This window comes from Prionailurus bengalensis, chromosome D3 (genome assembly GCF_016509475.1).
Source record: "Prionailurus bengalensis isolate Pbe53 chromosome D3, Fcat_Pben_1.1_paternal_pri, whole genome shotgun sequence".
NCBI lineage: Eukaryota > Metazoa > Chordata > Mammalia > Carnivora > Felidae > Prionailurus > Prionailurus bengalensis.
In genome coordinates, this window is record NC_057356.1 from 83577513 (window position 1) to 83592266 (window position 14754).

The window sequence follows — 14754 nt, forward strand, 5'->3', positions numbered from 1 at the left end:
CAGAATGACTTTTTCAGGTTTTTGCAAGTAGTTATTTCCCCATCTATATTTTGGCTTTATATTTCATTAAAATTTACTGATCTCAAGAAAAAGGTATAGAGTTTATGAATATAATTATTGGTCATTAAAAAGACTTACTAAATTCGACACTGCTTTCAAGCATTATATTTTTTATTGCATTTGTTTTGGCATCCTCGGTCTTCTCTGACACTTCTGATGTTTAAAATCGTTGTTTGCCTCTTTTTGGTATTGTCACCTTTAAATATTGTCCATATTAGGGGCACCTGGGTGACTCTGTCAGTTGAGCATCTGTCTCTTGGTTTCGGCTCAGGTCACGATCTTGGGATTGAGACCCACGTCGGGGTCTGCACTGACAGTGTGGAGCGTGCTTAGGATTCTCTCTCTCTCTCTTCTCTCCCTGTCCCTCCCCTGTGTGCTCTCTCCCTCTCCCTCTCTCTCTCTCTATAAGTAAATAAACTTAAATAAACAAATATTGTCTGCATTAATTCAATCATATTTAAGGTAATGAGTTCTGGACTACTCCTAGGATGCATGTGTGTATTAGAAATTCAAAGTATTTGGTTAAAAAAAAGCATCATTTGCCACAGTGTTGCATAGCTTCATACGTATATATATGCCTCTATGCACACATGCACATATGTATGACAGAACTATCCCAACTCATGAATGATGGGTGGGCTTATGATTTGCAATTTGAGCGAAAATTATTTACCTCTGAATACTTATAAAAGTTCTAATTAAAGAAAGCCCTCTGAAAGTTATATCTGTGTCCCTCGAAAGTACATGATTTTAAATAACTGAAGCAAGTGAACAAAGAAAGAGCAAACAGTGGGAGAGTTTCCTTTAGAGTGATCTTCCACATTGTTGAAAGACCGAGGATAGGGGAGCTACGTAGTGAGAGCAAGAGAGGAAGAGGAAGCAGGATTTTTCTTGATTTTCTGGGGTGGGTATCTCAGCTTTACTTACTGCCCATTCTATCTGTATGTTCGGCAACACTCCACTGCAATATCACAAAATCTTAGGAAAATGACTGCTTCCGAATCTGAGGCAGGAAATATAAAAAGACGAGCTTAAGTATCAGTCTGGGTCCAATTGAGGGACAGGAAGCACACAGCAACTTAAAAGGAGAAAGAGTAATTTAAAGAATAATTAAGCTACCATACGAGAGTAACTATAAAGATAGAATAACTCCAAAGGGTCCTTGGAATTTCAGTGAAATTATCCAGACGGACAAGTATGGAAGGGAGGCTGTCTCCAAAACAAGCTTTAGGTCTCCTTGGAGAACGTATGCTTGCAGCGTCTTGCTTTCAGGACAAAGGAGTTCACTGGGTGGCCGAGGCCAGAGCTAGTCCACATTCTCCAGGCAAGCAGAACAAACCTCCAGAGACACGTATGCCGGTGGACAGAAATGCAGAAAAAGCCAGGAGGTCACTGCAGGTGCAAGGTCTAGAGCTCACGGCATCTGCGCTGGGAGGGCGGCAGAGAACTCATCAGGCCTGGGGAAGACTTGTATGGTTGCCAAGGGAATATACCTTCGGGACCTTTGGGACTATACTTGTGGCTGGACAAAGCCAACTGTGCAGCATGAGAGAGGGAAACTCAAACATGCTGTACACGGGAGCCAGGAAGAGCAGCCCTTTTTCTTCTGCGGTGTTCATTCATTCAGTGCCCTCCTTTGACAAGGCTCAATGTTGCATTCACAATAAAAGAAATGCTCTAAAGGGACCAATTTGTTATCGCACTATCACAGCGCAGGTACTTTTTAAGCAGGTACTGAAGGATGACTGTGAAGCTACAAAGCAATAAATTAATAAATGGCGGAGCCTAGAACGTATTGCTGTACCAGAAACGATGAAAGCAACCAAAGACTAATGGGTCATGTCTAAAGTACACAGAAACTGATACGAACGCCTGAAGATCTGTTTGTCGTACCATTCTTGGTCCATTTATAATTCTCTTTGTGATGTAGATTGCTTACATCTTGTTGTTTCGTTTCCACGTGTGTATGTGTGTACACATAGGTGAGCACAGGTGTGCCTTCTCTAAACTATACCGTGTGGGGATTTTTGACCATCACAGAGGCCTGCTCTTTGGTGAAGAGTGTTGAGGGGAAGGAGAGAGTGGGAGAAGAAAGAGGGAACTTCACTTTGGGATGTTTAATGTAAACAAATTCACACCACATTCCATCTTTGTTGGCACAAAGTCTCCCTGAGATTTTGCTATTATGAGGTTATCTACTTTTTTGCTATTATGAGGTTACCTCCTCATAATTTTCCAAATTTTCCATTTTCCAAATTTTATGTTCTCCATATTTCATTCTAGCCCACCTTTTTTTTTGGAAGTTACTTAGGGGTATCTCAGGTCAGGAGGTACATCATAGATGGTTCCTTTTTTTCTTTGTGTTCGATTCACTTTCTCATTCCTGAGTCCAGAGAAGAGATTCTTTCCTGTCTGCCTCCACACCCCAATTTCCTGTTTGCGATCTGGAGAAGTACATTCTGCTCCTGCGTCTTTCCTTGGCTTAGTCAAGAATTCATACTATGTGACGTATATTTTCCAACTTGTGTTTTGATGGTGTAGCTGCTTTCTTACTTTATTAATCAACTCTTTATTATTTTTAAATAGAGTAAAATGCATTTCCTCTGCTGGGGTGCCTGGATGGTTCAGTTGGTTAAGCTCCTGACATCGGCTGAGGTTATGATCTCACGGTTTGTGGGTTCGAGCCCCGTGCCAGGCTCTGTGCTGACAGTCAGATCCTGGAGTCTGCTTCGGATTCTGTGTCTCCCTCTCTCTGCCCCTCCCCTCCTCATGATCTGTCTCTGTCTCTCAAAAATAAATAAACGTCAAAAATAATAAAAAAAATAAACTGAATGCTTCTAATATTTTGCTTATCAACACTATTAAATTAAAAATAATTATGTTGTCTGCATACAAATCATTTCAGTTACACAGGATATGCTTTATTATCTGTTAAAGCAAATATTTTTTGAGAGCTTACTCCATTAAGTTGTAAGTTTCGCACATTGCTATCTGATTTTTTAGGAACAAGTACGAGATTAAGAGCACTTTTGAAAGAGGGAGGTACGTATTGATCTTAGGTGCTTGGCTTCGATTGTACTTGAAGGAAGCCTACCAAGTCAATTTCAAACAAGAAATGTGAGCCCAACTCAATCGATTCCACATGTAATGTCTGAGTAAACGTGGCACAAACGATGACAATTCAGGAGCCATAAGCGCCCTAACACCCACATTATTAAATAAGGCATCACCCACCATGTGTTAAGAAGAAAATATCTATGGTACTGTTGGACATATCGGCAGCCCTCGTAATCTGTACATTGATTTCAATTTATAAACCACAGCGTGTGTAGCAATGTGGGGGGGGGGGGGCTTTGGCTTCCCCTTAGATTTGAGTGGAGGACCATTGCAAGTAGACATGCTGTGTATCATTCTTTCAGGTACTTAAAGACTTTGGACAAGTTTCTAAATTCAATAGTGACACATAGGAGTTTCCTGACTTCTTTGATGATTCTTGGCCTTCCTCCTTAAAGGGAACTGATTATGAAATGACCAGTGTCATTTTTTCTGTGTTTGAACTATGCATATCCTAGAAAGGAGCCGAGATTCAGTTGTATTGATTTCACATTTATTTTTGTCATTAAAATTGGAGGTAATTATTTATTAGTACAGAATTTTTTTTAGAAAACCACGTGTTTTCTATTGGTTTTTGTATTGTGCAAATAATCTAAGGATAGCTAGTCTCTATAATTATCTGGGCATCATTAAAAGAAGCATCATTCTTGGACACAGACACAAATTATAATCCTTGCTCAATCTCTCCTAAACTACATGATGTTGAAAATGTTACCAAACTTTTACACATCTGTAAAATTATAAAAAAGTATAGCACGTTGTAGATTTCCCATATAGCATTTAACCCCTAGCAAGTCACATAAGAATTCCATGCCGCTACATCCGTCAGACATATTTCTTCCTCCACAGAGTTCAACTCTCAACATACCTTTCAAGTTGCATCAAAAATTAGCATTCGAGTTTCTTGTTGAGCAGTTCTACTTAGTTTTTAAAGATTGGTATTTCATTTTTTTTTCATTTAGAACTGTTCCTAATAATAAGGAAACATTAACTTATTATGAAATAAATAACTAATATTACCTTCCATTACTGAAGGGGTACATTGGACACTTTTATAAATCAAGAATGCATTAAAGGAACTTAGTGATCCTTTTGATGCCTTGAACATCTTGCTATTTCATCATCTTTGCAAATCATTTCATAATTACTTGTAAATATTTCCTAATCTAATGTTCTTTTAAAAGACTTACATGTAACTTGCAAGATGAATGGCCTGGAAGGATGATATAATAATGAAATAAATCTTCCCCATTGTATCATTCTCTCCTTCCTGTTCTTTAAATTGCTTATTTACATCATCACTCAAAAAGGCATCAAAAAACTTATACACTATCTTCTTAGTTCGATTTCATTTTTTCTTTAAAAACAGTTGAAAATTCAAAATGCTTCCTTTTACATTTATAATGACAGAGGGAAAAAACTGACAGAGGAAGTCATCTCACAGTAATTTGTGAATAGATGAAACCCAAAAGCAGAAACCAGCACTATAGACCCAAGACGATGGAGAAACCGATCACGTATTAAAAAAGAGTGTTTGAGACTGAGTCGTCAGATGAAGATAAAACAGATGAATATTCTCAAAATCAAGAATCAGCAAATGAACAATATGAATTTAAGGATAAAGGGAAAATATAGTAATCATCCTTTTAGTCATTCAACAGGAAGGACTTCATCACACGATATTTTGTGATAAGAATCTGGGCCGTTCTCTTTTGCTAAAAATAAACAGGACAGTAGTTTTTCGTCTTTTATAAGTGTTTTGCACCAAAATCTACTTGATTTATCCTGCAAATGGAAAACTACTGAAGGCAGAATGTATCTAAATGTAACCGGAAGGACGGAAATGCAATGGAAATTTTCTTTAACTAGAGTGATTATTATATTTGCTGTTTATAAATCTAAAGATTAAATGCTTTGCAATCATGGAGGAAAGAATATAGCCATTCTTTCTTCAACAAAAATATGAGCTATGAAAGATATTTTAAATTTCTTGAAGTATTACATACCCACCAATGCATATTTATCATGTTTATATTTTGTTAACATTGACCAAGAGGACCATAGCATTGCCTTCAGCCTGACTCAATTTTTGACACATTTCTTCCTGACTAGGGGCTCCTGCCCTCCATTTTCCTAGACCAATTACAATAGATTCTTTCTTTTTGCAAATTCTTTCTCTGCCCCTTGGTAATGTAGATAAATCGTCTCCCAAACTTCCAATTTTAGAAATCAGGCTGGTCTTTCTTAACACCCTGAAAACCATCCCTTTGAAATGTAGACATCCATTAAGATAGGACCCCTATCTCTCAGTCTCTATGGGAGCGTGGGAAGTTAACTTCTGTAAGAGCCAATTACACAGATGGCCTAATCACATGGGCCAACCTCCCCTTCCCCCAATGTGTCCCCTAGTCCTTCTCTTCACTGACTCAGCCCAGTGTTAAAAACTCTCCTGCGTTTTGTTTCAAAGTTAAGTGCATCTGTCTCCCCTATTCCAATAGTCTTGGCCTTTATTGCAGTAATATGATTTACCATTAAATCCTGTCATGATTTGCCATTCCTAACAAGCATCCAGTGAGATTTCTCTTTGCCACATTTTAATACAGTTATTTTGCACTGTCATTTTATTTATAGAGCTGTGAGTTACTTATACAAATTACATATTTTTAAAGAATAAATTTGACCATATGGTAAACTATGAGGATGATTTTTTTTTCTTTCCTAGAATAGTGGAATGAAGTCTACTGACACTTCCTCCTCAAAAAATGTTGCATTCATGCACCTCTGCATCAACAGTCTTGTTTCTTTCCTACATGACGGGTCACGCCTACTCAGTCTACTTTGCTGTCTTCTCTTTCTTTACTGAATTCTTCAAAATTGCCATTCCCAAAGGCTCTGCCCTATGTTCTTTCATACTCTCACTTTATATTTTCTTCCTGGGTGTCATTAGGCACGTGACAAATATTGACTACAAATGTTCTAGTAAGTCTAAAATCTCTACTGTTAAATTCAATGGGGTCTTTTCTTTTCTGCTTTTACCTGAACTGTAAGCAGAAAATAAAACAGGTTATAACCCTTTCCTCCTTAGAACACTTTTTTTTTGGTTTCGATGTTATCATATTTTCCTGGTTTGCTCCTTGCAAATTTCATTTTCTAGTGCGTCCCGACCCCCAAACACCAGTATTGGAGCATTCAGGTTTCAGTCTTTAGACTGATTCTTGACTCTGTCCATACTCTCTCCTAAAGGGATCTCATCATACTGCAACGTCTTAAACATACTATGCAAGGCTAATAAATTCAAATGTATATCCCCAGAGAATTATGGAAAAAATACTCTTTACTTCAAGAACTATTGTCTTCCTGCTTTGTTCATTTATTCAAGTAGTTATTATTGGGAACCACACTGCATGTTGTCGAGAATACAAAAATAAACTCACTCACTGTTCACAAGTATCTTGGAATCCAGGAAACATGCTAAACTAGAGATGACACATTGCACAAATATATAAGGTCTATTCAAACTAGGAATAGAGAGGCAACAAAATATAATGGTTCTATGCATCTATTCTGATGCCAACACTTGGGATAAAATCTCTCTCTCTTAGGAAGTAACAACTTCTCTGGGCCCCTTCACCTGGAAAATGATATATTTCCCTCACATTTTTTCAAGTTTTTGAGGATTGGTTTAATGTTTATGATGTTGCTAGAATCATGTCTGGGACATTGTAAATATATACTTATTTGTATTTTATTTATTTATTTATTTATTTATTTATTTTAGTATTTCAAGTTTTTTTTTTAAAGAGTTTTTTTTTAAGTTTATTTATTTATTTAGAGAAAGGGGGCAGAGAGAGAGAGCTGAGAGGGGAGGAGCAGAGAGAAAGAGAGAATCCCAAGTGGGCTCCACGCTATCAGTGCAGAGCCCAGTGTGGGACTAGATCTCATAAACGGAGAGATCATGACCTGAGCCAAGATCAAGAGCCGGATGCTTAAGCAACTGCCCAGCCAGGCACCCCTCAAATCTTCATTTAAATTTTAGTTAGTTAACATATTATGTAATATTCATTTCAGGAGTAGAATTTAGTAGTTCATTACTTACATATAACACCCAGTGCTTATCACAAGTACCCTCCTTAATACCCATCTAGCCCAACCCCCCACCCACCTTCTCTCCAGTAACTGTCGGTTGGTTCTCTATAGTTAAGAGTCTCTTATGGTTTGGGGCACCTGGGTGGCTGAGTCGGTTGAGCGACCAACTTCAGCTCGGGTCATGATCTCGTGGTTTGTGAGTTCGAGCCCCACGTCGGGCTCTGTGCTGACAGCTCAGAGCCTGGAGCCTGTTTCCGATTCTGTGTCTCCCTCTCTCTCTGCCCCTCCCCCTCTCATGCTCTGTCTCTCTCTGTCTCAGAAATAAATAAACATTAAAAAAAATTAAAAAAAAAGAGTCTCTTATGGTTTGCTTCTCTTTGTTTCTCCATCTCTCTTTTCCCTTTCCCCTATCTTTGTTTGGTTTCTCTAAAACAGTTTGATTATGTGGCATGTGAGTTCACTTTTGCAGTACAGTTAAAATTCCAATAGGAATAGTCAGGGGCATTCCAGAAAGAAGATCTGATACAAAAAAACTCTGAAGTAGAAACTGTAATTTCTATTTTGCATGACAAGCAATTCAGAGTATGAAGAGGAAAGTATCTACATTTTTTTTTTTTTTTTTAGAAAGCAAGATAGATAAATTGTGGCTAAATCAAAGAGAATGTTAAACACCAGGCCAGTGAGTTTTACCCTTCTATGTGCCGGTATTGGAAAATCCATTGAAATTTTTAAGCACTGAAGTCAGAAAACTGTGCTGTAGGGAATTCCAGCTGCTCTGCCCTTTTCTGTGAATTCGTCTTTGCCCTAATGCCTGGGGCCTCCTGTGATCATGGCGCCACTGTCCTTGAGCAGTGAGTAGAAAACAAAACAAGGGGCGCCTGGTGGCTCAGTCGGTTAAGCATCCGACTTCGGCTCAGGTCATGATCTCGCGGTCGGTGGGTTCGAGCCCCGCGTTGGGCTCTGTGCTAACAGCTCAGAGCCTGGAGCTGGTTTCGGATTCTGTGTTTCCCTCTCCCTCTCTGCACCTCCCCCCGTTCACGCTCTGTCTCTCTCTGTCTCAAAAATAAACATTAAAAAAAATTAAAAAAAAAAAACCAAAACGAAACCAAACCACAAATACTCTTCTCAAAAGAGGTGAGTATTCCACAATATTACAAGTGTACTGACTTCTGAGTTCTTGCTTCTGAGCCAGAATCTGGGCAAAGAGTAAAGACACGAGTAAACTCTAATGCAATGGTGGAGGGGGCCAGTTCCTACTAGCAATGTGTATTTCCATCTTCTCACATGATGCAAAAACTGAAAAGGTTGTTATAAACGTGACTCATGACAGTTGTTACAAACAAGAGTTGAGGAGTTAGAATAAAGGCGCTGGTGTCATCATCAGAGTTAAGTAGCATCACCCTAGACGTGTTCATCACCTAAGGCTGGGGCGCTGGTCTCAAGTCTCTTGTGATGTGAACTATGTTATCTCCCCTCCACCTCAGCCCAGCTGAGATCAATGAACATGCAGCTTTATTGGGTAAGTGGAGTTACCACCCTGGACATTTATAGACATAAGTGTATAGAAAATGCAGTAAGTGAAGCTTATTTTTTTAAGTTTGGAAATAGCTGTCTAATCAGGGGGACACTCTGAACACATGCGCACTTATGTAAAGTCATAAAATATTTAAACTTTAAAGAACTTATATTACAGTAACTACAAACTGTAATCGTGCTTATAATAATTGTAAAAATATAAGTTATCCTAAATATGGAAATGTAAGATGTAGAGATTTAGAAAATTATAAGATATATTATTTCCAACATTATTTTAATTTCGAGTTTATGATGTGTGTTGATGTGTCCAGTTAGACAGATATGTTTGAAAAGTCTGAGAAAAGCAGATATGTTAAATTTCTAAGTATATAATCTATTTATAACTCCAAGTTCAAAGAAATGTCTAAACTCAGTTTCTATAGGAGTCATGGGTAGCAAGCAGATCATTTGCATTCTCTTTCTGTGATTCGTTTTAAACTATACTGTCCGTTCACAGGTTTCTAAGTTAGTTTGATTCTGGATCTGGGGGCAGGGTCTCTCTGAAAGTTTTATATTAACCTTTTACTTTATCAAAAACCCTGGATCCTAACCAATTCAAAACAAGTAGCTAAAGTTTAAATTCATTTATATGTTTATTATAATTTTATTATTATCTTAAAATTAGGATATGCTTTAGGCAAGACTCGAGAATTATTTCTGGAATAAAACATATTCTAAAATAAACATAGCCAAATAAATTTCAGAACACATTTTAAGAGCTACTAATGATTTCCTTTATGTTACCGTTGAACAATCCATAACAATTCAGAAAAGCTTAATTCTTAAAATATGCCTATTTCTTACAATATTAAGTATCTGAATATAAAGCATAATGTTGGCTATTATCATTTATTGGTAGAAAATTAAAATTTCGATCTTTGTAAAATCCAAATTGTCTTCAACTAGCTTTGTTGATAAATTTGAATCTACTGAAATAATCGATTATATAGCAAATATATATACATATAATCGCTTACATACATATATACATGCATACGTACACATACGTACATACATTCAGTATTCTGAAAACTAGTTTATACATTTTTAAAAATGTTTTAGGACATTTAATAAGCTCCTACAGTTGCAAACGATACTTAAGGTTATTGTGTAGTGGAACTGAAAACAAAGAACCATCTGTTTTTAGCTCTACTTTTTGCAAATGATAAAAGCGAGTTCCACAAGAGAAAATATGTGAAATAAATAGCGAAGTAAAAATAAATGAGCAAAGAACGAACGAACGAACGAAAGAAAGAAAGAGGGAGGGAAGGACTTTGAAGTAACGGTGATATATCTCAAACTAAGTATGCTTTCTATTCTTTACATAGCTAGCAATTAAATTGAAATTAGGTTTTTGGGGGGATTGATATGTCTGACATAATAGTTATAAGCTACAGAAAAATCCCAGCACTTTCTCTTCATGTTTATGTTTGTATATCATGTTTCTTTATGCCATGATGAATGAAAAAATAAAAATTAATTAATATGTGATTATTTATTTTATAGAATTACAAAAAAAAGAACATTTCTTTATCACATTGACAAAATGTAAAAGATTTACTACGAATTCCCAGTGTTAGCAGATTTTTCAAAAATTTGAGGAATCTGGAAGTGGAAAGCTTGAAGGTTACATTTTATTTTTTTAAAAAGAAATTTAAATTATACATAACTTATGACATAAGAGCATGTAATTCACACAGTTAAATAAAACTTACTTTTATCATTTCAAAATGGGAGGAATAGTGACAAAAGCTATTATATATAATATATGGCAATGTTTAGACATTAGCAATTTATTGCAAGTCCTTACCTGACCAGGGTCTGCATTTTCACAAACATATGTGTCATAGTATTCAGAGAACTCGGGAGCATGATCATTAATATTAAGAACTTGCACATACACAGGAACTGCAGAAATTTGTTGCACATTGTCTGCAAATTGATTAAACAGAATGAAAATAAAGAATGTTAATGCTCTCTTTAGGGAGGAAAATGGTTATGATAATTGCATTAGAGACTGGGTGGTATATTTTTATTTTCCTTGAATAAAAGACATCCAAGCACACGATCTATTTATCAATCATATATTTACCAATAGTAGCCGAGGGAAAAATGTCCTCAACACATTCAACTCAACCAATACTAATCAAGTGCCTTTTACCTGCCAAGGACTCTAGTTAGAGTTGATGAGAAAAAGTAGTGAAAAAGACGGGCAGGTATAGGAACACCTTCCTAACTCTAGCAACTGTTGAACATATGTATATCAATGCATTTAATTCTGATATATATATCAGAATTAAATGTAAATTAAATTAATTAAATTTAATAAATTAAATTAAATGTAAATTAAATATAATTTTATATATATATATATATATGTATATATATATATATATATATATATATATATATATATATAATCCTCCCCAACTTTACTGATAAAAGCATTGAGAATTTAGTTCCACAAATTACAGTTAAATGGCTGGCCTAAGGTTATAGCTGATGTAGAATAGGCAGTTTAAAAAGCCAGCAGTAAGGTCTCTAAATAGCACTGTTTGGTCAAGTATTAAAAAAAAAAAAAAAGAATAAGGATCTAAATACATTTGAAAATAATTACAATAAAATCTAGGTAAAGTTTTATGTATACATTGAATTGGGAAGATTTTCTGAAGTGAGTCAAGAAATACAGAAACTATGAAGGGATGGAAATATATGGTTAAATACATTTTTAAATGTGCCCCCCCCAAAAAAAAGTAAAAACAACAACAACAACAACAACAACAACACACCATTGATCTAGAAACATGTTTGCGTCATAACGTGAAATTTTAATAGCTCTAATTTTCAAATTCCGACAGTCGATATAAAAAAAAAATGGGGGGAAATACTCATAAACCAGAAATTTGTGGATGAGAATATACAAATAATCGATGCCAGGGTTCTTCAACCTCATCACTGCTGATATTTTGGACTGGACAGTTCTGCTTGCAGGGGTGAGGGTGGGAGAGGGCTGTCCTGTGCTTAGCATCATCTCTGACCTCCACTAACTAAATGCCAGTAGCATCCATGCCCCTAGTTGTGACAATCAAAGTTGACTTCAGACATTGTCAAAGGTATTAGGAGGCAAAACTGTGCACATTTGAAACACTGCTCTATCATAATATTAACAAACACTCTGGCCTACCGGCAGTGAGGACAATGATGCCTTAGTCCATGGGTTCTATGTTAAATATGGAAAACAGAGACAGTGCTGGAGGAGTACTGAAAAATAACAAGGATGTAAACCTTTTCCAGAATCTAATCTGGTAGTAGATGGTAAGAGTTGAACTACAGGTATCTTTGACCCCATAATTCCTTAGGGAAACCTGTGCTATGGTCCAAGGTACTAATACATACAAAGAAAGAGTAGGGGATCCAATTCATTTATTCTACATTTTTTTTTTGCATCTCAAATAACTGGAAATTATCCAAGTGCATATCAAAAGGGAATTGACAAATAAATTACAACCATACTATGAAATTGTGTGTGCTTATTAAAAATGGATGAGTTAAGGTAATAAATGTATCAGTGTCCATGAGCTATAAAAATAGATTTTAATCTTGATTCTCAATTTGAGAAAAAGCCACTGTCTCAGTGGCTTTTCTGTAAAATGAGAAAGATACTAGTAACTTACCTTATAGAACCGTTATAAAGATTAATTAAAAGATATAAATTTATAAAATTACTTAGGATATACATAAGCAGTAAATATTAAATATTATTATTTTATTTATCTACTAATCAGGAGTGATAGACACCGCATTTTGTGAAATAATAATAAAGCAAATTGCAGCATGATATATTGTATATTTGCATATCATTATCTTAAATGGTTTTTTTTAATGCTGTGGGAAGATACTTATAATTAAAGAACAAGGGGAGGAAGGTATCTTTGTTGTTTTAATGTCTTTGTAATATCATGTTAATTATTTGAAAAGCATTATATTTGCAGTTGTCATCTGTAAGGACAAATACATTAAAAAAACAAAAATGAGGCTTAATTCTTCCGGTTGAAAATAACGGGAAAGACTTTCCCTCTTTCCTCTTCTTAAAGTATTTACTTTAGGAAACTTGTAATTTGTGTTCTCTGTTTTTGTTTGTTTGTTGTGGTGTTTTGTGTTCTTTGAAATGTACGTAACCCTTTAAAAGCTATTAAATAAATGTCTTGCCAACTTTACAACTCAGGCCTATCTTCGTAAGCAGTGGGAGCCAACTCTTTAAAATATAATTATAGAGGAAAATAGCACTCCCAGTTTCTGTTGGAGGGTAGGAGCCTAACCAATTTCAGCAAAGGCTTTGACCCAAGTCCAAAACTCCCTCTTGTCCTCAAAGTATGAGAATTTTAGTTTTCTTTTGGATAAAACCGGGCAGCAAACACAGATGGTCATGCCAGCTACCCAGTGAACATAGAGGAACAATGCGTGATACGTCATGTGAAGTCTTCCTACTTGAAGGCTAGTACTTGGTTATCTTGAGAACATGATGTCTGATTCTATAATAGGGCGAAATTTCTTCCAGTCTTGGAAATCTCAGCAGATTTCTCTAATGCACATGAAATTCCTGGTTTAATGCTTTTCAACGATAAAACTGGTTTCTCTCTATTCCGTTATGATGGATTTCTTTCTGGATTGGGATGAGACTCTGTAATTATTTCTTCTAATAAATGACAGTTGCAATTATGATAAAAAGTGTAACTTCTAATTAATTAAAATTATAATTTGCCAGGTTTGTGCCATACCAAAAAATCCAGCCTCTACCATTTATCACCTTAGGATGGTGACGGCTTACCCTAAGAATTATCACCAAGATTCTTCTCTGTTGTTGTTATGCTCAGGATAAAAATAAATAAACATTATGATATAGTTATTTCTAGATATTTCAAGATAGAACTATTCAAAGATTAAGGCTTAGGGTGCTTGGGTGGCTCAGCTGGTTGAGCTTCCAACCCCTGATTTCAGCTCAGGTCAATGTCTCATGGTTGATGGAATCTAGCCCTTCCTTGGGCTCAGAACTGACGGTGCAGAGCCTGCTTAGGATTCTCTCTCCCTCTCTCTCTGCCCTTCCCCGGCTTGGGCTCGCTCCTCACTCTCACTCTCTCTCTCAAAATAAATAAATAAACTTAAAAAAATAGAGCTTACATTTTTTTTATAGCTTAAACATGTAATATATATAGCCACAGAACAAATTTTTGTTTAAGTAAAACAGAAAAACTACTTCTGCTACATTTTTTTTAAAGTAGTAAGAAATTCATTTAAGGTTTTTATCTTTCTTTCCTGGAAAATCAGTTTAAACTTAGGTTTAAAATTGGTATAACTACAAAATTGGCATAATTGGTAATTGGTATAACTACTATTATATATATATATTCATAAGTTCATTTAAGAGTAGTTAGGACTTTTATTCACTTAGCTGGCATACTGATAAATAGCTTGGTGCTTAATTTGGGAATGTTTCCAGGAAAGAGACTAAGCACAATGACCTTCATTTGCTGGGAAAACAAATGTTAAAATGGAACATCTCTTTCCTATAATCAGTGTAACTGTTACATTGTAAGCTTTATGCTGTATACCTTGCCCAGCAAATGTTCTCGGTAACGATTTTGTGACTTCCCGGTTTTCCAACATTCAGGTGTTCTGTTCATATTACTGTGGAGACTTATATGGTCAAACAGTTGTTTTTAGATTGATAAGAATTTGGCACCTATGAACATTTTCTCCAAAATTGTGTAACATGTGTTTGTGTGGAGTAAGAAAAAAAATGCCAGAGAAAAAGTATGTGATAATTGGTTACTTGGGGTTATAAAGTTCCTTCTAGATAATGAAAAAAATGAAAAAAATATTCAAACACGTCTTGAAGGATGAATTAAATATACACTAACT

The 14754-nt window shown here is 35.8% G+C and overlaps 1 protein-coding gene across 3 annotated transcripts in view; it reads right to left on the reverse strand.

Moving 5' to 3' along the window:
- The window catches only part of CDH19 (cadherin 19), a 102762-nt gene that overhangs the window by 21417 nt on the left and 66591 nt on the right, over positions 1-14754 (reverse strand). For all 3 annotated transcript variants that reach the window (XM_043559062.1, XM_043559061.1, XM_043559063.1), the window contains exon 9: positions 10646-10767. In XM_043559062.1, coding sequence (XP_043414997.1) covers positions 10646-10767 — 122 coding nt within the window. The remainder of the gene's footprint in view (positions 1-10645; positions 10768-14754) is intronic.